Below are 19,472 nucleotides of genomic sequence, written 5' to 3'. Positions count from 1 at the left end.
CAGGCCAGGGCGCAGGTGGATCCAAATTTAGCTCTGGCTGTTTCTGGGCTGTGCCCACGTCCCCCTGAGTCACCTGCTGCCCCCACAGGCTCGTGCCCGGGGGGCACGCTATAAATACCAGCTCCCCCCAGCACCCCCGGCTGGGAGAGGCCATAGACACCCCCCAAACCAGGGCTCTGTTGCTGTGGTAACATTACCCATCTCCACAGCAACCTGGCAACCTCTGCTGCACCACCATGCAGTTTCCATGGCAATGGGATTTAGTTTCCATGGCAACGGGATGCAGTTCTTTCTCTTTGTCATTGTCTCTCTCCCCCGCCCTAGTGGGGGGGGCTGAGCTTTGTGGCCCCCATCTCCCCATGTGATGGTGGGGGAGGAGCTGGGATGGTGCTAGGAGCAGGGGGGTGAGGGGCCCGGCGTAGGGGAAGAGTCCGGGGCTGAGAATTGGGGTGTGGGAGGGCTGTTGGGGAAAGCGTTGGGGGAGGCATTTGGGACATCCCTGGACTTGGGCAGGAGCCCAGGGCACAGGGGGTTCTGGGGGGGAGGGTCCCCCCCATTCAGCCTGTTCACCCCCAGAGCTACTGCAAGGAGCATAACCAGGGCTCTGTGGGATCCTCCACCCTTCCCTTCCCCCCAATAACGATGCAGTTCCCAGCTTGTGGTAGAAAAGGGCTTTAATTGAGAGCAGGAGGCCACACCCCCAAAATGGCCCCCATTCCCCAGAGGCTCAGCAGGGGGCAAGGGGGGTGCCCAGCTGAGGTGGGGGGGTCCCCAGGAAATTAAAGCAGAGACCCAGAGGGGAGAATCCACCTATCCCTTTAAGAGTCTCTCTCTTAAAGGGGTGGGCTGCTAGGGCAGGTTGTCCAGTCGGTGCCTTTTTAGCTGTTCTTAAAGGGGAGGTGCACATGGACAAATCACAATGTCTTGTGGGGGAGGGTGCCCCAAGTTGATGCCTTTACGAGTCTCTTAAATGGGAGGTTTACAAAGTAGTTCACTCCGCATGTTTGAGTGAAAGCTCTGTGTCTTTAAGAGCTTTTTAAAGATGCCTATCACAGAGCGGGAGGGCAAATATCCATTCTTCCTGGAAAAAAACTAGCCAAAGAAAATGTGACCTGAGTCATGCCTTTAACATGCTCTTAAAGGCGAGGTGCCCACATATGGCAGGCCAGTAGGAAGTTTTTCACGTCTGACCTTGCCCGCAGGCTCCCACGGAGCGTCGTAAAGGTGAGGGGCACAAATGTGAAGGACTGGAAAGTCAGTACCTTTAAGAGCTCGTGCAAGGAGAAGTGCACAAATCTGGAGGACAATAAATAAAGAAATAAAGCTTCCAGGACAAGGCGCTGAAGTAGCTGATTAACTCGTTCCCCAGCTGGTGACTTTGAGTCTCTTAAAGGTGAGGTGCACAGGTGTGGAGGGTAAATACTGAGTCCAAGACAAAGCCAGCCGGTGTCTCAGTATAACATTCGCAGGTCGGTGGATTCAAGGAATGTGGACAAATAATAAGGCTCGATTAAAGTCCATGCCTTTAAAATCTTCTTAAAGGTGCAGCACACAATTGCAGAGGTCAAATATTAAATCCAGTTTAAAGCCATCCATCAGCCGCCTGTTCAAAGAGTTCCAACCTGGCACCTTTAAGCTCCTCTTAAAGGTGAGGGGCAGAAGTGTGGCGGACAAATAAAACAGGCTTTGGCTTGGAGGAGGCCTTTAATACCTCCTTAAAGGTGAAGTGTGCAAACATGGAGGGCAAACAACAAATTCCGCTTGGAGGTGGTACCTTAAAAACTCTTGCTGAGATTTAAGACCCTCTTAAAGGTGAGAGACACAAATAAGAAACCCAGCCCAAAGGCGGCCAGGCCTCTCCAATGATGTGGCGCTGTTAAGTCCCTCTTAAAGGCGACGCACACAACTACGGCAAACAAAATCCAGCGCAAAGGCTTCCCGGCGTGTCCCATTGCCACAGCTCCTTCAACACTTTCTTACAGGAGAAAAGTGCGTGGCTACGGCAGACAAAAAAAACCTCCGGTGCACTAGGTCCCTGATTGTCCAACTAAACACAGCGCCTTTAAGGTCGTCTTAAAGTTGATGTGTGCAGCTACGGAGGACAAAAATTAAGTCTCACCCAGCTGGCAAAGCGGAGGCCAGGGAGGTGCGAAGCCAGAGGGATTGTGGGAGTCTCCGCCCAGGAGCGGCTTTTAAAAATCCGGCCACTGGCGGGTGGGGGAGGCTGCCTCTTAAAGGGCTGGTTCACAGCACGGAGAGGTCGTTGCAGGACTTGGAGCGTTGCTTGAAGAACCGGCCGTTGCGTGGGACCAGGCTGGAGAGGAAGCGCTTGGCTTTCTTGGTGAGGCTCTCTCTGCGCCCGCCCGGGCCCCCATCCCCGGCCGGCCGGTGCCGACGCAGGCGGATCTGGCGCACGGCCCCCTCGAACAGCTCCCGCGTGTTGTGGTGCAGCACAGCCGACGTCTCGATGTGTTTGCAGCTCAGCATCACAGCCAGACTCCGGCCCTCTGGGGGGTGGGCCAAGAGGCCACATTAGTGACCTGTGCCCAGCTGCCCCCCTCCCTGCCCTGGGGCTGAGGGGGCTCAGTGGGGGTGAGGGGGAATTGGGGGGGCAGGGAGGTTGGGGGCAGGTTAAGGGGGGTTCTATGGACTGGGGGTAGATTGGGGGGTCCCTAGGGATTGGGGCAGTGAGGGGCAGGGGTTCAGGGTGTTTGGGGGGAGCATAGGAGGTTTGGGGGAGATCAGGTAGCGGGGGGCAGGTTGGGGGCTCAGGAGCTAGTCAGGGTGGGGACAGGTGTGATGGCAGTTTGGAGGGGCTGGGGGGGATCAGGGCAGTTTAGGGTCTACGGAGGATCAGACAGGTGTTTGGGGGCCTGCTGGGGGATGGGCTTAGGGCAGTTTAGCAGGCCCCCCGGGTGATGGGGGTGTCAGGGCAAGTCTCAGGGTGGTTTAGGGGGCCCCCTGGGGGATGGGCTCAGGGTGCTTTAAGGGGCCCCCTGCAGCATGTGGGGGTCAGGGCAGGTCTCTGGGTGGTTTAGGGGGGCCCCTGGGTGATGGGGGGGTCAGGGCAGTTGAGGGGTCCTCCGGGGTCACTCACCCTCCAGCGAGACCTCTCGGGAGCGCGCCAGGTCGCTCTTGTTGCCCACCAGGATGACGGGGGGGTCGGGGTGGGGGCTTCCCTCCCGCAGGCGCAGCAGGGTCTGGGGGACGCGGCTGAAGCTGCGCCGGTCGGTCACCGAGAAGATGAGCAGGAAGGCGTCGCCCGTCTGCAGACATGACTCCTGCAGCCAGCCGCCCGCCTCGCCCTGGGGGGAGAGGTGCCCCCAGAACCCCCCCGTCAGCACCCCGGAGATCCGCATAGATCTGCATGTATTAAGTGAGGCCCCGCCTTCCTCCAGCCAGCACGTTATTGGCTAGTTCATGTCATGCACCCTCCAGCCTCATGCGTTAATTTGCATACATACGCATAAATTTGCATGTTATCAATTCCCTCCAATGAGCCGCATGTATTGGCCTGCATAGGTCCAACCTGTGCACACTTGCATTAATTTACATATATTTACATGTATTTGCATTCATTTCACGCACCACTCTTCTCTGCCTCATTTGCATAAATGTACATGCAGAGCCCCCCACTCCAACTCCATGCATCACGTACACAGCTCTGCATATAATTAACAAAGCAGCCACTGGCTCGGAGGCTCAATTTGCATGCATCAGCATCAGCCCGCTGGCCTCCAAAGCCAGACCATGCTGCAGGCAATTAACTCATTTGCATACATTTGCATGCACCCCGCCCCCTCCCGGTCTCACCTGGTCCCAGATGTCGTAGAGGATCAAGGTGGTGAGCTCCTCGTCCACCGACAGGCGGCGCTCGTACGTGTCCGCTGGAGGGGGAACCACAATTGGGCGGGGGGCGCCAGTTCCCCAGAGCTGTGGGCACCCCCCTTACAGCCAGGGGCCCCCACTACCCTGAGACAGGACAGCGTCCCTGGGGCAGGGGACCCAACAGAATCAGGGGGACCCCAGTTCCCGCCTCTTCCCCCCACCAGCCCCCCACCCTCTCCTGCACCCGCTTCCACCCCCCAGCCCCCCCCCCGGCACTCACCGGGGTGCTCGTCCTCGCGGGGGGCTCCGTCCGGCAGCCCCCCGAAGATGCCGGCCAGCGCCGTCTTCCCCACGCCACTCTCGCCTGCCAGCACCACCCGGTAGGGCCCCCCCGGCGACCCCCCCGGCGACTCGGGGGGCGAGTCCGGCTCCTCCACCGCTGCCTCCCGCCGCAGCTGGTGCTTGGGGGGCAGGGGCAGGCTGCCCCGGCGGGGCCCCCGGAGCCCCCCCAGGGGGGGCAGCGCCATGGGGGGGCTGGGGGGCAGAGCTGGGGGGGCAGGGGGAGCGGGGGACACAGGCGAGAGGGGAGGTGAAATAAGTACAATAACCCCCCCTCCCCCAGCTCCTCCCTTCCCCCAGCACCCAACCCCTCCCCCAGAACTCCCAGCACCTTCCCTCCCCAGCACCCCAATCCGCCCACTCCACAGCACCCCCCGTCCCCCAGACCCCTCCCCCAGCACCCAACCTCTCCCCCCAGCACCTTCCCTCCCCAGCACCCCAATCCCCCCACTCCACAGCACCCCCCGTCCCCCAACTCCCTCCCCCAGCACCCAACCTCTCCCCCCCAGCACCTTCCCTCCCCAGCACCCCCTCCCCCCAACCTCCTCCCCCCGGAACCCCAATCCTCCCACTCCACAGCACCCCCGTCCCCCAACTCCCTCCCCCAGCACCCGAATCCCCCCACTCCACAGCACCCCTCCCATCGCCCCAGCACCCACCCCCTGCCCCCAGCACGCCAAGCCCCATCGGTTCCCCCCCCCCACACCCCATCTCTCGCTCCATCCCCCCGATCTCCTTCCCTCACCCGCGCGCCCCCACCTGCTGCCCGGTCAGGGCCGGTCCGGGGGTCCCGGGGCTGGTTCCTGCCGCTGCCTCAGTCCCCGGCGCTCGCGTCTCTCCGGAGCCGGCCGGGAAGCGGCTCCCTTTAAACCCCCAACCCCCCTCCGCCCGCCGGGGGGACGCCCCGCCCCTGTGAGGTCACGCGTGAGGGGGGCAGGAGACCCCCCCACGCCCGTGCCCCCCAGCAAAAGCCCTGGCGCTCTTCGGGGCCGCCGGATTCGGGGGGCAGGGAGCTGGGAGGGGGGGCGATGGCCGACTGATGCGGGGTGGGGGAACATGGGGACTGGCTATGGGGGTGGGGGGACCGATGGGACGGGGGGGAGTCCCTGCTTGCCGGGGGAGGGGCATGGGGACTGGCTATGGGGGTGGGGGGACCAATGGGTCTGGGGGAATCGCTGGTTGCCGGGGGAGGGGCAGGCGGCAGCATGGGGACTGGCTGGGAGGGTGTATGGGGGGATAGATGGGGCTGGGGGGGGGTCGCTGGCTGCCAGGGGGGCATGGGGACTGGCTATGGGGGTGTATGGGGGTGGGGGGACCAATGGGTCTGGGGGAGTCGCTGGTTGCCGGGGGAGGGGCAGGCGGCGGCATGGGGACTGGCTGGGAGGGTGTATGGGGGGATAGATGGGGCTGGGGGGGTCGCTGGCTGACGCACCAGCCTGCAGCCCCCCCAATCCAGCCGGGGGGGGGGGGGCGCTCAGGCACCAGCCTCGCTGGGAGACTCGCCCCCCCCCACCCCGATAATTGATCCTCCCTGGCATTTTCCCGCCCATGACTAATTGAATAATTTCCAACTTAGCAGCTAATGAGAGTGAGCCGCTAATTACAGAGAGAGAATCCAGCCTCCCCCACTCCCCCGTCTCTACCCATCCCCCCACTTCCACCCATCTATCCTCATATACCCCTCTATCTATCCCTGTACACCCCTCTATCTATCTATCCCCGTACACCCCCTCTATCTATCCCCGTACACCCCCTCTATCTATCTATCTATCCCCGTACACCCCCTCTATCTATCTATCTATCCCCGTACACCCCATCTATCCCCGTCCACCCCCTCTATCTATCTATCCCCGTCCACCCCCTCTATCTATCTATCCCCATCCATCCCCTCTATCTATCTACCTATCCCCATCCACCCGCTCTATCTATCCCCATCCACACCCTCTATCTATCCCCATCCACACCCTCTATCTATCTATCCATCCCCAGGAACACTCCCTCTATCTATCTATCTATCTATCTATCTATCTATCCCCATCCACCCCACTCTATCGATCTATCTATCTTTGGTGTGCATAGATAGATAGATAGATAGATAGAGGGGGTGTATGGGGATAGATAGATAGATAGATAGATAGATAGATAGATAGATAGATAGATAGATAGATAGATAGATAGATAGAGGGGGTGGATGAGGATAGATAGATAGATAGATAGATAGATAGAGGGGGTGGATGGGGATAGATAGATAGATAGATAGATAGATAGATAGATAGAGGGGGTGTACGGGGATAGATAGATAGATAGATAGATAGATAGATAGATAGAGGGGGTGTACAGGGATAGATAGATAGATAGATAGATAGATAGATAGATAGATAGATAGGTGTACAGGCATAGATAGAGGGGGTGGATGGGGATAGATAGATAGATAGAGGGGGTGGATGAGGATAGATAGATAGATAGATAGAGGGGGTGGATGGGGATAGATAGATAGATATGGGGTGTACAGGGATAGATAGATAGATAGATAGATAGATAGATAGATAGATAGATGGGGTGTACAGGGATAGATAGATAGATATGGGGTGTACAGGGATAGATAGATAGATAGATAGATGGGGTGTACAGGGATAGATAGATAGATAGAGGGGGTGTACAGGGATAGATAGATAGATAGATAGATAGATAGAGGGGGTGTACAGGGATAGATAGATAGATAGATAGATAGATAGATAGATAGATAGATAGATAGAGGGGGTGTACAGGGATAGATAGATAGATAGATAGATAGATAGATAGATAGATAGATAGAGGGGGTGTACAGGGATAGATAGATAGATAGATAGATAGATAGATAGATGGGGTGTACAGGGATAGATAGGGTGGATGGGGATAGATAGATAGATAGATAGAGGGGGTGTACAGGGATAGATAGGTAGATAGAGGGGGTGTACAGGGATAGATAGATAGATAGATAGATAGATAGATAGATAGATAGATAGATAGATAGATAGATAGATAGATAGAGGGGGTGTACAGGGATAGCTAGGGTGGATAGGGATAGCTAGATAGCTGGATGCTGTAATGGGATAGATAGGTGCATGTAGGAGTAGGAGCTGAACGCAGAGCCCCCACAGTTGAAGTGGCCGCCGTTTCTCTACAGGGGGCATTCTCCTAGTTAGCAGCAGTAGAAGGCTCTTACGCTCTCACTCCACCTGGCGGGTTCTTGCTCATTAAATGCCTGTTACTCTGCTCAGAGGGGGAGGAAAAAGCATCACAATGTTTTCTTCTTAAATGTATTTTTTCTTGAATTCTTAGCAATAATTTGAACAGACAATAATAGGCAACATTCTAACAAGAAATCTGATTGGCCTCAAGCCCCCAGGGCAAATATACCAAAATAATCACGAACCTCGACCTGCAATCAAACCACCAGCCTGGAAAACCTGCTGGTTCCGTCATACTGAGAGAAATTGCTACACAAGAGATGGCTCCAATTTTCCACCTGGCCATTGTCTTGAAGAACCTTGTATTTTTTGACTGCCACACAAATATTACGCAGCGTGAATTCTCATCTTATTTTTTACATAGGCCGATGCTCAAATTTGTTGTCCCTCTCTTTTTACAAAATTATGGACGAACGAGCCGGAAACAATTTTCCATTTTGGCCATTGCCTTGAATATTTGATTTTTTGACTGCCTCGTAAATGTTTTACACCTGGGATTCTAATTTTGCAGCTATGTAGATTTTTAATCTTATTTTCCAGCTATTTCTCATTTTGAAATAAAACAAGTTCTTCAGAAAAACTTGGTTAAATTTTCCCCACCTGGCTATTACCCTTAAGATTTTTTTTTTTTGTCTGCCACACAAATTTTTGCACTGCGTCTCTTCTGTTGCATACGCTGATGCACCAAGTTATCGTCTATTTTCTCTTTTAAAAAGTTCTCTACAAGGCTGGTTACATTTTCAGTCTCACCGTTGTATTTCGCAAGTAAGCTGTATAGTGAGTCATGGCTGATGTTGATTTATTTTGGGTACAGATAAACCCACTTGTTTTTATTTGTCAATGGCCAGGCAAATGCTTTCCACTGACATCCCCCACCTCAATTTTCTGGGGCATAGATTTGCAACTTGATTTTCTCCCTAGTTCCTCTCTTTCAAATATAATTGTACAAAACAAACAAGCGAACAAGCAAACCAAATAAAACTTCACTGCAAAAAGTTGGTGTCTTTTTTTCTGATCCAAACTTTGCCGTTAAGAAGCTTATTAAAAAAAAAAAAAAAAAAAAAAACCAGCAACACAAAGAGTCTGGGTTGAGAATCAAGTCCAACTTTTCTAGCTGTGGAACTTGTGAAAACTCAGCTTCCGATTTTGCATTTAAAAATATATCTACAAAAAAAAAAAAAAAAAAGACAAACAAAAAAAACCTCTCACAGTATCTGGTTAAACGCTTTTGCCATTGCCTTTAAAAATCAGTTTACAATACAAATATTTGGTGCCAAGACTCTCATGTTAATTTCCCCCATCCATAGACACACACATTTCTTTTAATCTTATTTCTCACCTTCTTTACAAAAATGACACATATATTAAAAAAATCTATCAAAAATGGCCGACAATCTTTCAGATTTAGTCATTGCCTTTAAGAATATATATATATATATATATATTTAACTGCCACATATATCTTTTGACATTCAGAATCACTGTTTGATTTGTCAGTGGAATACAGACGCACATTGTCTCTTCTAAGTCATATTTAAAAAAAACCCAATCATTTAAAACAATCTCTAGAGGAGGTTAAATGATCATTACCTTTAAGAGTTTTCTTTTTTGACAGCCATGCAAATATTTTGCACGGAGAATCCCAGCCACATAAACTTACATATTCATTTTCTGTCGATTTCTTTTTTTTTGTTTCAATCAGAACCACATTTTAGCCAACAGGGAGTAAAATGCTGCTGATTTTGCCCATTGCCTTTAAAAGACCTTTTTTTAACCTCCACACCAAAAAAGGTTTGCTTACCGTAAAGATTCATTTATCAGGCACTGCAAAAAGAAATGTGCGAAGGTTCATTTTTCTAACCCAGGTATGAAAAAATAATTGATGATAGAAAATTTCAACTCATAGAAGAGGAAAATTATTGCCAGCTGAGCCGTCGCCTTTAAGAGTCTTTTTTAACTGCCATTTCTTTCCTCCTCTAATAGGGCTCCAGCACCTTTAAGATGTTATTTAGAACAGCCATACAAACATTTCTAAAGGACACATCCCTTTTAAGAGCCTTTTTTGACTGCCACACAAATATTTTTCCTTCTGGTCAGATGCAGCCAGAACTGGCCTCTGGGGGGTGGGTGTGATTGGTTCAACCAGCCGCGCTGCCCTGCTCCCCGATTAGCCGCCAGGTTCTTAAAGGCAATGCCCTTGAAGAGCTTTTTTAACTGGCAGGCAAATGTTTTCTCTCTGCTCAGTTAGCATTAAGTCCTTAAAGGCAATGTGCAATGGCACCATCCTTTGCGGGTGAGTTTTTGAGACCCTCACAGATATTGCCACCCCAGTTGACCCCTGTTGGGGGCAGGGGTGGCTTAACCACTCTCACTGTTGGCTGCTGGGTTCTTAAAGGCAATGGGGCCTGGCGGGGGGCGCTCAGGTGAGGAGGGGGTCGTCATCCAGGGCCTCAGCAGGGGGGGAGGGCCGGGACTCAGCGAGGGGCACTAGCAGAACGTCGTCCTCCCCCTCGGGGGAGGGTGAGAGGCTCGGGGGCTCCCCACAGCCCTCGGGGGAGGGGAAGAGGCACCCGCGGAGGGCCCCCATCATCCCCCTGGGCAGCCGCTGGGGGCCCGTGGGGGGCGTGGCTGTGGGGGGCTCTGGCCCAGGGGGCGGGACTTTCTGCGGCAGGGGCGGGGCCTCATCGGGCCCACCAGCTGCCCCCCCTTCCTCCTGGCTGGCAGCGTCTGGAAGGGGCTGGGCAGGGGGGGCGGCAGGGGGGCGGGCGGCTGGGGTGGAGCGGGGCAGCAACCCCCAGCGGCGTAGGCGGCGCAGCAGGCGGCGCAGGGGGCGGGGGGGGCGGCGCGCCCGGCGCCCCCCAACCGGCTCGTGCTGGAGCAGATGGAGCAGAGAGCGTAGATTCCCCAGCAGCGACGTCTGCAATGAGAGAGGGGCGGGGGGTCAGCACCAGAGGGAGGGAGCCCCCCCATGCTCGGGGATCCAGGCTCTGTGTGGGGAAGCTGTGGGGGCTGTGGGGAGGGGGTGTGGAAGCCTAGGAGTGGTGGGTCGCTCAGTGGGAGCTGGGTCACGGGGGCTCAGGGTGTGGGGCTGGAGTGGGGTCTCTCTTTGTGGAGACAGGGTTGTGGTGGCTGCAGTGGGGGGGCTCAATGGGGTGCAGGGTGGATGCGTCTCACCTGCCCGGGGCTTTCGGTGGGGAAGTCCTCGAGGGGTGGGACCAGCCCCTGTGCGATGAGCTGCCCATAGGACGGGGGCGCCTCCTGCCGGACCAGCTGGGCATCGCTGCGGGACAGGGGGGCGAAGAGGCTGTGGGGGTGGGGGAGACCATGAGATGGCGACAGATGGGCTTTCCACCCCAGCCCCCCTTCCCCACAACCCCCAACTCCGGGTTCATCTGCCCCTGATCCCGCCTCTCCCCATAGCCCCGCCCCACCCACCTGATAGCTCCACCCCCATCCACCCCATCCCATAGCCCCGCGCCCTGCCCCTACAGCCCTGTCTGTTGTCCAGAGCCGTACCCCCACCCCAGAGCCCCTCCCATCTCATAGACCTGCCCCCACCCCAGAGCCCCGCCCCCACCTGTACTCCCGGCTGCGCACGGCGTACAGCCGGCAGGTGCAGCCCAGCGCGATGACCAGCAGGAGGCCGCAGACCAGGCTGCCGATGGCCGCGGCTGCCACCACCTTGCGGGGCAGGGTGTAGGGGCAGGAGACCTCGTCGGAGGCGTCGGCACAGTCAGGCTGCCCGTCGCAGCGCCAGGCCTCGTAGACGCAGCGCCCGTCCCCGCACCGGAAGTTGCCGGGCTGGCAGTGCCAGCAGCCCCGCTCGTCCGCCCCGTCCGGGCACAGTGTCTGGTAGTTGCACCGGTCAGCGGGTGCGTAGCAGGGGCCGCCGGCGCCACCCCGGCAGGGGTAGCTCCCTTCTGGGCAGCCTGGGCAGTGCTCCTCGTCCGCCCCGTCTGGGCAGTGCCAGATGCCATCGCAGCGCTCCGCCTCCCCGTAGCACCGGGCCTCGTCCCCCCGGCCGCAGGGCCGCTGCCAGGGCACGCAAAACCCACGCACGTGGTAGGTGGCGTTGAAGCCACGGCCCCCCAGGCCCTGCCAGGCCACCCACGCCCGGCTGGAGGGCGACTCCACCACCACTGGCTGCCCGTTGCTGGCCGCATCCACACGCCGCAGCAGCCGCGGCTCGGCCAACAGGTCTGGGTGGCCCTCGTACACCTCTAGGGAGTCGTTCGGAGCCAGGTCCAGCGTGGTGAAGAGCACAGTGAGGGGGCGACTGTCGTGGGGGTCCAGGGCCCAGCGGCACCGGACGAGGGCTCCAGCAGGGCCTCCAGGCCAGGCAGGCGGAGAGAAGACCCCATAGAAATCATCCAGGGTCAGGTTACAAGATGGAGGTGAGGCAGAGAGGAGGGGACCTGCTGGAACGAGAGAGAGAGTGAGACAGGGACAGGCCTTTCATATTCTCTCTTTGTTCTTCTGTGCAAAATCACAGCAACAAGATGGAGTTTGTAGCCACCTGGGCAAGTCACATGTCCATGAATGATTCAGATTTTTGCAGGCTGACGCCATTGTTTACATGTTAGTTTGAACGTTCCCAGGAAAGCTCAGATGTGGATTGGCATCTCCCAAAGTCCATTGTCAGTTAAGTGTTTCTTGATTGGGCACTTACTGAGAATAGTCCTGTCTCAAGAAACTTGAGGAAATACTTCACTGAGACTACTTAGAATCAAAACACATTGAGATACAAGTACAGAGCCAATATTCATGACTTCAAATACAAAACTGATACACACATGTAGACAGCACAATCAAAACCAGCAAATCATCACCTTTCCATAGATCTCCTTTGTACAAGTTTTGGTGCAACCATAGGACTTTGGTTGCAACAATGATCTATATGGTCATAGTTCATGTCAATAACATCACAGGATGGTTGGGTCATATGGGGATGGATGGACGGATGGTTGGGTGGTGTGGGGATGGATGGATGGATGGTTGGGTGGTGTGGGGATGGATGGATGGATGGTTGGGTGGTGTGGGGATGGATGGTTGGGTTGAGTTGTGTGGGGATGGATGGTTGTGTGAATATTGATGATTTGGTTGGGTTATGTGAGGATTGATTATTTGGTTGGGTCGGGTGCGGATGGATGGTTGGGTCGGGCAGATGATGATGGATGGTTGTGTGGGGATGGTTGGGTTGTGTGGGGATGGATGGTTGGGTTTGGTGGGTTGTGTGGGGATGGATGGGTTGTTGGGTTGTGTAGGGATTGATGGGTGGTTGGATTGGGTTGTGTGGGGATGAATGGTTTGGTCGGGTCGGGTGGGGATGGATGGATGGTTGGATCGCATCGGGTGGGGATGGATGGTTGGGTCGGGCAGGTGGGGATGGATGGTTGGGTCGTGTTGGGTGGGGATGGATGGATGGTTGGGTCGCGTTGGGTGGGGATGGATGGATGGTTGGGTCGCGTTGGGTGGGGATGGATGGATGGTCAGGTCGTGTGGGGATGGATGGATTGTCAGGTTGTGTGGGGATGGATGGATGGTTGGGTTAGGTTGTGTGGGGATGGATGGATGGTTGGGTTAGGTTGTGTGGGGATGGATGGATGGTTGGGTTGTGTGGGAATGGATAGATGGTTGGGTTGGGTGGGTGGGGATGGATGGTTGAGTCACGTCGGGTTGTGATGGACGGTTGGGTTGTGTCGTGTGGGAATGGATGGATGGTTGGGTCGGATCATGTGGGAATGGATGGATGGTTGGGTTGTGTGGGGATGGATGGATGGTTGGGTCACGTCGGATGGGGATGAATGGTTCGGTCGGGCGGGTGGGAATGGATGGATGGTTGGGCCATGTCAGGTGGGGATGGATGGTTGGGTAGTGTCGTATGGGAATGGATGGTTGGGTCATGTTGGGTGGGGATGGATGGTTGGCTTGTGTGGGGATGGATGGATGGTTGGGTCGGGCAGGTGGGGATGGATGGATTGTCAGGTCGTGTGGGGATGGATGGTTGGGTTTGGTTGTGTGGGGATGGATGGATGGTTGGGTTGTGTGGGAATGGATGGATGGTTGGGCCGTGTCAGGTGGGGATGGATGGTTGGGTTGGGTTTGGTGGAGATGGAGGGTTGGGTCAGGTCATGTGGGGATGGATGGTTGGGTTGGGTTGGGGATGGATGGTTGGGTTGGGTGGGGATGGATGGGTCATGTCAGGTGGGGATGGATGGATGCTTGGGTCGGGCAGGTGGGGATGGATGGATGCTTGGGTCGGGCAGGTGGGGATGGATGGATGCTTGGGTCGCGTCGGGTGGGGATGGATGGTTGGGTCGGGCAGGTGGGGATGGATGGATGGTTGGTTTGTGTGGGGATGGATGGATGGTTGGGTCGGGTCGGGTGGGGGTGGATGGATGGTTGGTTGTGTTGTGTTGTGTTGTGTTGTGTTGTGTGGGGATGGATGGATGGTTGGGTTGTGTGAGGATGGATGGTTGGGTCGGGTGAGTATGGATGGATGGTTCGGTCAGGCGGGTGGGGATGGATGGATGGTTGGATTGCGTCCAATGGGAATGGATGGTTGGGTCGCGTTGGGTGCGGATGGATGGTTGGGTCGGGCAGGTGGGGATGGATGGTCACGTTGGGTTGTGATGGATGGTTGGGTCGTGTCGTGTGGGAATAGATGGTGGGATTGTATGGGGATGGATGGATGGGTCACGTCGGGTGGGGATGAATGGTTCGGTCGGGCGGGTGGGGATGGATGGATGGTTGGGTTGGTTGTGTGGGGATGGATGGATGGATGGATGGATGGTTGGGTTGCGTCGGGTGGGATGGATGGATGGTTGGGTTGTGTTGTGTGGGGATGGATGGTTGGGTTGGGTTGGGTGGAGATGGAGGGCTGGGTCAGGTCGTGTGGGAATGGATGGATGGTTGGGTTGGGTGAGGATGTATGGTTGGGTCAGATTGTGTGGGGATGGATGGATGGTTGGGTCACGTGGGGTGGGGATGGATGGATGGTTGGGTCACGTGGGGTGGGGATGGATGGATGGTTGGGTCGGGTTGTGTGGGAATGGATGGATGGTTGGGTCATATGGGGATGGATGGATGGATGGATGGTTGGGTCACGTCGGGTGGGGATGGATGGATGGTTGGGTCGGGTTGTGTGGGAATGGATGGATGGTTGAGTCATATGGGGATGGATGGATGGTTGGGTCACGTCGGGTGGGGATGGATGGATGGTTGGGTTGGGTCGCATATGGATGACTGGAAGGGGCACATTAGGGTGGAGAGACAGACTGATCAGTTATCCACCCCCTCTCAGGTGCAACCCCCACCCTGTTTTCCAGCCAGGCCCCCACCTCTCTCGTAGCGGAGCTGGAATCCTTCTGCCACCGTCCAGGTGCGCCCGTAGCTCAGGGTGACATTGGTGCCCCTGTACTCCAGGGGGGCGGGGAGCCGGGAGCCGCAGAGGGCCTGGTGGGGGTAGGAGTGAGCCCAAATGTAGAGTTTCGCCTCCCCACACGCCAACTGGAACCGCTCGAACCTGCAGAGAGGAGACGGGGGATGGGCATGGGGCCTCTCCCCTCTAGGGTTTGGCTCCCATCCGGCCCCACGGCGGGGACTGGCTGGCTCAGGGGGGTGGGGACTGGGGCCTTTCCCTCCAGGGGCCGCCAGCTCCCTTCCAGACCCAAGGCTGGGGAGGGGAGGGAGGTTAATTGGGATAATTACTGTTTTTGCTCTTCTCTGGGGCGGGGCAGGATGTGGACAGGATGGGGCAGAATGCAGTGGCTGGGCGAGTGAGGAGAGCACTGAGGGAATGGGGGAGGAGGCAGGAGACGGGGGAAGAGGGGGGTGGTCAGGGGAGGACTGAAGGAGTGGGGGTGGGGGGAGGAGGCGGGGGGCAGAGGGACTGGGGGAGGGGGCAGTAGGCGTTGGCAGAGGGGGGTGGTTGGGGGAGGGCTGAGGTGAGGACTGAGGGAGGGAGCGAGGGGGCAGGAGGTGGGGGGCAGAGGGCTACATGGGGTCTCTCACCTGATGGTCACCACATCCTCTGGGCCCCCCAGGATGACCCAGGTGCACTTGCCAGGCAGGATGCGGCCATGCCGGGGGGGGAAGCTGCGGATCACCCCCTGGCTCTCCCCCCGCACCTCCAGGGGTGCACGGCAGGTGGCTGGCGAGGAGCGGGGGGGATGCAGAGGTCAGCGATGGACCCCGTCCATGTCCCCCTCCCCTACATCCAGCCCCCCAATCACAGTGCTACCACACCCAGCGAGCCCAAATCCCCACCCTTCCCCCTCCCCTTCTCCCACCAGCCCCCCTGCACCCCAATCCGTGCCCTTCCCCCTCTCCCACCAGCCCCATGCACCCCAATCCGTGCCCTTCCCCCTCTCCCACCAGCCCCATGCACCCCAAATCCCAGCCCTTCCCCCTCTCCACCAGCCCCTGCATCCCAATCCCTGCCCTTCCCCCTCTCCACCAGCCCCTGCATCCCAATCCCTGCCCTTCCCCCTCTCCCACCAGCCCCTGCAGCGCAATCCCTGTCCTTCCCCCTCCTCCTCCAGCCCCTTGCACCCCAATCCCCGCCCTTCCCCCTCCCCGCACAAGCCCCCAAATCGCTGTCCTTCTCCCCTCCCCCACCCAGGCTCCGCACCCCAGTCCCACTCTCTCCACCCCAGAGAACCCTCCTCTCACACTCGGCCCCAACCCCCACTCACCCAAGTCTCTCTCAGTGTAGGAAACAGCTTCTATGGGGGGAAAATAAACTGGGATAAGAAGAAAAAGTGGGGAGCCCAGGGCTGGGCGGGCAGGGGGCTGCGGGTCGGGAGTGAGGGGCACCGGCCGGGCTGGGGGGGGGGGGGGCAGGGCCGGGCTGGCAGGGTTGAGTGAGGGGCACCGGCCGGGCTGGGGGGGGGGCAGGGCCGGGCTGGCAGGGTTGAGGATCGGGAGTGAGGGGCACCGGCCGGGCTGGGGGGGGGGGGGACAGGGCCGAGCTGGCAGGGTTGAGGATCGGGAGTGAGGGGCACCAGCCGGGCGGGGGGGGGGGGGGACAGGGCCGAGCTGGTAGGGTTGAGTGAGGGGCACCGGCCGGGCTGGGGGGGACAGGGCCGGGCTGGCAGGGTTGAGTGAGGGGCACCGGCCGGGCTGGGGCGGGGGACGGGACAGGGCCGGGCTGGCAGGGTTGAGTGAGGGGCACCGGCCGGGCTGGGGCGGGGGACGGGACAGGGCCGGGCTGGCAGGGTTGAGTGAGGGGCACCGGCCGGGCTGGGGGGGGGGGGGGGACAGGGCCGGGCTGGCAGGGTTGAGTGAGGGGCACCGGCCAGGCTGGGGGGGGGGGGACAGGGCCGGGCTGGCAGGGTTGAGTGAGGGGCACCGGCCGGGCTGGGGGGGGGGGGACAGGGCCGAGCTGGTAGGGTTGAGTGAGGGGCACCGGCCGGGCTGGGGGGGACAGGGCCGGGCTGGCAGGGTTGAGTGAGGGGCACCGGCCGGGCTGGAGGGGGGGGGGGGGGGACAGGGCCGGGCTGGCAGGGTTGAGTGAGGGGCACCGGCCGGGCTGGGGGGGGGGACAGGGCCGAGCTGGTAGGGTTGAGGATCGGGAGTGAGGGGCACCGGCCGGGCTGGGGCGGGGGACGGGACAGGGCCGGGCTGGCAGGGTTGAGTGAGGGGCACCGGCCGGGCTGGCAGGGTTGAGTGAGGGGCACCGGCATCTCTTACCCCAGACGAGTCCAAGCAGCAGGATGCAGGCGGCCCCGAGGGGGGACATTTTCAGGGTGGGGCGTCCCGGTTATCTTGTTTTGCCCCCGGAGGTGGGGGAGGGTTTCTGGGCTGATTCCCCTCCCCCCCTAGCACCCGCACATATCGCGCCCCCCCCCCCCGAGCTCCCCCCGCCCGGCTCTGGAGGGCCCCGATCCCCCGACTTCCGCCCTGGGGGGGGGCAGGGATTCGTGTGGGGGGGTCCTTCACCCCCTCCCACAGCCGGGCTGGTTCCTTCCCTCCTTCCGCGCACCCCGGTCTGTTTCGCTCCCGAGCCTAGAACCCCCCGGTCTGTTTCGCTCCCGAGCCTAGAACCTCCCCCCCGCCCCTCGCGCGTCTCCTTCGCTGGTAACTTTGTTTCCTTCCTTCGCTTCCGGGCTTGCAACTTTCCGGGTCACGTGACCCCCTGTTCTCTCTCTTGCCCCCCCCCCCTTCGGGCACCTCGCCTTAACCCTTCCGTGCCCCCGCCCAGGGGCCCTCATTCCGGGGCGCGGGGGGGGGCACATCTCTATCGATCGCTAGGAGAGTATATCGCTGCCGGGTGTGTGTGTGTGTGGAGCCTATAGGTCGGGGGGGGGAGCTGCCCCCCTTCCCCTAGAGCCAATGACGGGCCCTTTAACTCGCCCCTCCCCCTCGCGGCGCGGATCTTGGGGTTCAGGCGGGAGGTGCCCCTGGGCGAAGGTCTCTGTGCCCACACCCCCTCTTTGGCAGGGCGCTGCTGCGCCTTTAGAAGCCTTATTGGGCGGGGGTCTCAGAATTGCGGTGCTACCAGTTTGCTCAATTTCCTGTTTACACGGACTCTCAGCTCCTTGCTCTGCGCCCCCTAGTGGCCACCTGAACAGTGGCTGGAAATGTTCATAACTAACATTGCGTGGGGACTCTGTGTGTGTGGGAAAGGGGGCAGGAATTGCGGTACCGGCCCTTTCAGAACCCTGGCATTGGGGGGGGGGGGTCCCAGAATTGTGGTACCGGCCCTTTAAGAGCCCTGGGTTTTTTATTTGAGGGGTCCTAGAATTGTGGTAATGGCCCTTTAAGATCCCTGGTTTTGGGGGGGGGGGTCCCAGAACTGTGGTACCGACCCTTTAAGAGCTCTGTTTTTTTTTTCGGGAGGGGGGGTCCTAGAATTGTGGTAATGGCCCTTTAAGATCCCTGGTTTTGTGGAGGTCCCAGAATTGTGGTACCAGCCCTTTAAGAGCCCTGGTATTGGGGGTCCCAGAACTGTGGTACCGGCCCTTTAAGAGCCCTGGGTTTTTTATTGGGGGTCCTAGAATTGTGGTAATGGCCCTTTAAGATCCTGGTTTGGGGGGGGGGGTCCCAGAACTGTGTTACCGACCCTTTAAGAGCCCTGGAGTTTTTTGGGGGGGTCCCAGAATTGCGGTACGGGCCCTTTAAGAACCAACTTCCCTCCATCTCCATCCTATAGCCTCTGGCGCCACCTAGTGGCAGAGGGGGGAGATGGGGGCACGAGGATGGGTTGCCCCCCCTCCCTCCACGCGCTCGCCATTCCCCACCCCCACTGGCTCTTATTCAACCCCCCCCCCCCCGTCTGTCCTTTCATGTTGCTAAATAAAACAGCCAAGGTCCCTGACTTGATTGGGGGGGGGAAGGCGTTGGGAGCCAGACAGGACTGGGAGGGGAGTGAGGGCTAGTGGTTAGAGCGGGGGCTGGGAGCCAGGACTCCTGGGTTCTGTCGCTGGCTCTGGTAGTGCAGCTGGGTCTAGTGGTTTGGAGGTGAGGGGGGCTGGGAGCCAGGACTCCTGGGTTCTGTCGCTGGCTCTGGTAGTGCAGCTGGGTCTAGTGGTTTGGAGGTGATGGGGGCTGGGAGCCAGGACTCCTGGGTTCCTGTCTGACCCCAGCTGGGGTCGAGGCCTCCCTTAGCGAAATGAGAGGTGGCTGATTCAGCAGCCAAAGGATCAAAGACCCAGAGGAACAAACCGATGGTGGGAAATGTGCTGATGAGAGAGACCCACATCCTGCCCCATAGCCCCCACCCCCCGCCTGCACCAGCCCCCTCAGTCTGCCTCTCTTCAGCCACCACCATTGTCTGCCTGGCTCCTCCGTGAGCTCTCCCCCCAGACACCCCGGGATCCACCCCCAGATCCATCCACCGACACCCCGAGATCTACCCCCAGACACTCCCTGATCTATCCCCCGAGACACCCCGGGATCCACCCGACACCCCCTGATCTATCCCCCCAGACACCCCTGATCTATCCCCCGAGACACCCCGGGATCCACCCCCAGACACCCCGGGATCCATCCCCAGATCCATCCACCGACACCCCGGATCCACCCCCGAGACACCCCCTGATCTATCCGCCGAGACATCCCGGATCCACACCC

The 19,472-nt window shown here is 58.5% G+C and overlaps 3 protein-coding genes across 4 annotated transcripts; all 3 read right to left on the bottom strand.

The window, feature by feature from the left end:
• Nucleotides 1-656: 656 nt before the first annotated feature.
• Nucleotides 657-5,865, bottom strand: REM2 (RRAD and GEM like GTPase 2). The gene is made up of 5 exons (XM_065565299.1): nt 4,927-5,865; nt 4,109-4,375; nt 3,814-3,887; nt 3,098-3,305; nt 657-2,507 (listed from the first exon to the last, which is right to left on the bottom strand). Exons 2-5 carry the CDS (start codon nt 4,353-4,355, stop codon nt 2,245-2,247), a joined length of 792 nt encoding a protein of 263 aa, XP_065421371.1. The 5' UTR covers nt 4,356-4,375; nt 4,927-5,865; the 3' UTR covers nt 657-2,244.
• A 330-nt stretch (nt 5,866-6,195) lies between these two features.
• LOC135975461 (uncharacterized) lies at nt 6,196-8,183 on the bottom strand. Its single transcript, XM_065566511.1, has 3 exons — nt 8,148-8,183; nt 7,220-7,344; nt 6,196-7,105 (listed from the first exon to the last, which is right to left on the bottom strand). Exons 1-3 carry the CDS (start codon nt 8,181-8,183, stop codon nt 6,196-6,198), a joined length of 1,071 nt encoding a protein of 356 aa, XP_065422583.1.
• On the bottom strand, nt 7,453-18,028 carry LRP10 (LDL receptor related protein 10). 2 transcript variants are annotated; one of them, XM_065565297.1, is made up of 8 exons: nt 17,438-18,028; nt 17,091-17,405; nt 16,094-16,123; nt 15,411-15,549; nt 14,738-14,922; nt 10,975-11,815; nt 10,572-10,701; nt 7,453-10,314 (listed from the first exon to the last, which is right to left on the bottom strand). In XM_065565297.1, the coding sequence occupies exons 2-8, from the start codon at nt 17,137-17,139 to the stop codon at nt 9,817-9,819; spliced, it is 1,872 nt and encodes a 623-aa protein (XP_065421369.1). In that variant the 5' UTR covers nt 17,140-17,405; nt 17,438-18,028; the 3' UTR covers nt 7,453-9,816. The 2 variants fall into 2 exon arrangements, with proteins under 2 accessions (XP_065421369.1, XP_065421370.1); XM_065565298.1 differs by having other exon boundaries at nt 10,975-11,812; nt 17,091-17,962.
• Nucleotides 18,029-19,472: the final 1,444 nt, after the last annotated feature.

The sequence above is a fragment of the Chrysemys picta genome, chromosome 13 (genome assembly GCF_011386835.1).
Source record: "Chrysemys picta bellii isolate R12L10 chromosome 13, ASM1138683v2, whole genome shotgun sequence".
Classification (NCBI taxonomy): Eukaryota; Metazoa; Chordata; order Testudines; family Emydidae; genus Chrysemys; species Chrysemys picta.
This window is presented reverse-complemented; position numbering and strand designations above follow the sequence as displayed.

Excerpts from the sequence above, each read along its gene's own strand:
- REM2 (XM_065565299.1), bottom strand. The coding sequence starts at position 4,355 with ATGGCGCTGCCCCCCCTGGGGGGGCTCCGGGGGCCCCGCCGGGGCAGC. Across the intron at positions 3,888-4,108 it reads CCGCGAGGACGAGCACCCCG|CGGACACGTACGAGCGCCGC; the intron begins GTGAGTGCCGGG and ends TTCCCCCTCCAG. Across the intron at positions 2,508-3,097 it reads CCGAGAGGTCTCGCTGGAGG|AGGGCCGGAGTCTGGCTGTG; the intron begins GTGAGTGACCCC and ends CCCACCCCCCAG.
- LOC135975461 (XM_065566511.1), bottom strand. The coding sequence starts at position 8,183 with ATGACTCACTATACAGCTTACTTGCGAAATACAACG. Across the intron at positions 7,345-8,147 it reads CTTACTTGCGAAATACAACG|GAGAATGCCCCCTGTAGAGA; the intron begins GTGAGACTGAAA and ends GCTGCTAACTAG. Across the intron at positions 7,106-7,219 it reads TCTAGCTATCCCTATCCACC|CTATCTATCCCTGTACACCC; the intron begins CTAGCTATCCCT and ends CCCTCTATCTAC.
- LRP10 (XM_065565297.1), bottom strand. The coding sequence starts at position 17,139 with ATGTCCCCCCTCGGGGCCGCCTGCATCCTGCTGCTTGGACTCGTCTGG. Across the intron at positions 16,124-17,090 it reads GCTGCTTGGACTCGTCTGGG|AAGCTGTTTCCTACACTGAG; the intron begins GTAAGAGATGCC and ends TTCCCCCCATAG. Across the intron at positions 11,816-14,737 it reads CCAGCTCCGCTACGAGAGAG|CAGGTCCCCTCCTCTCTGCC; the intron begins GTGGGGGCCTGG and ends CTCTCGTTCCAG.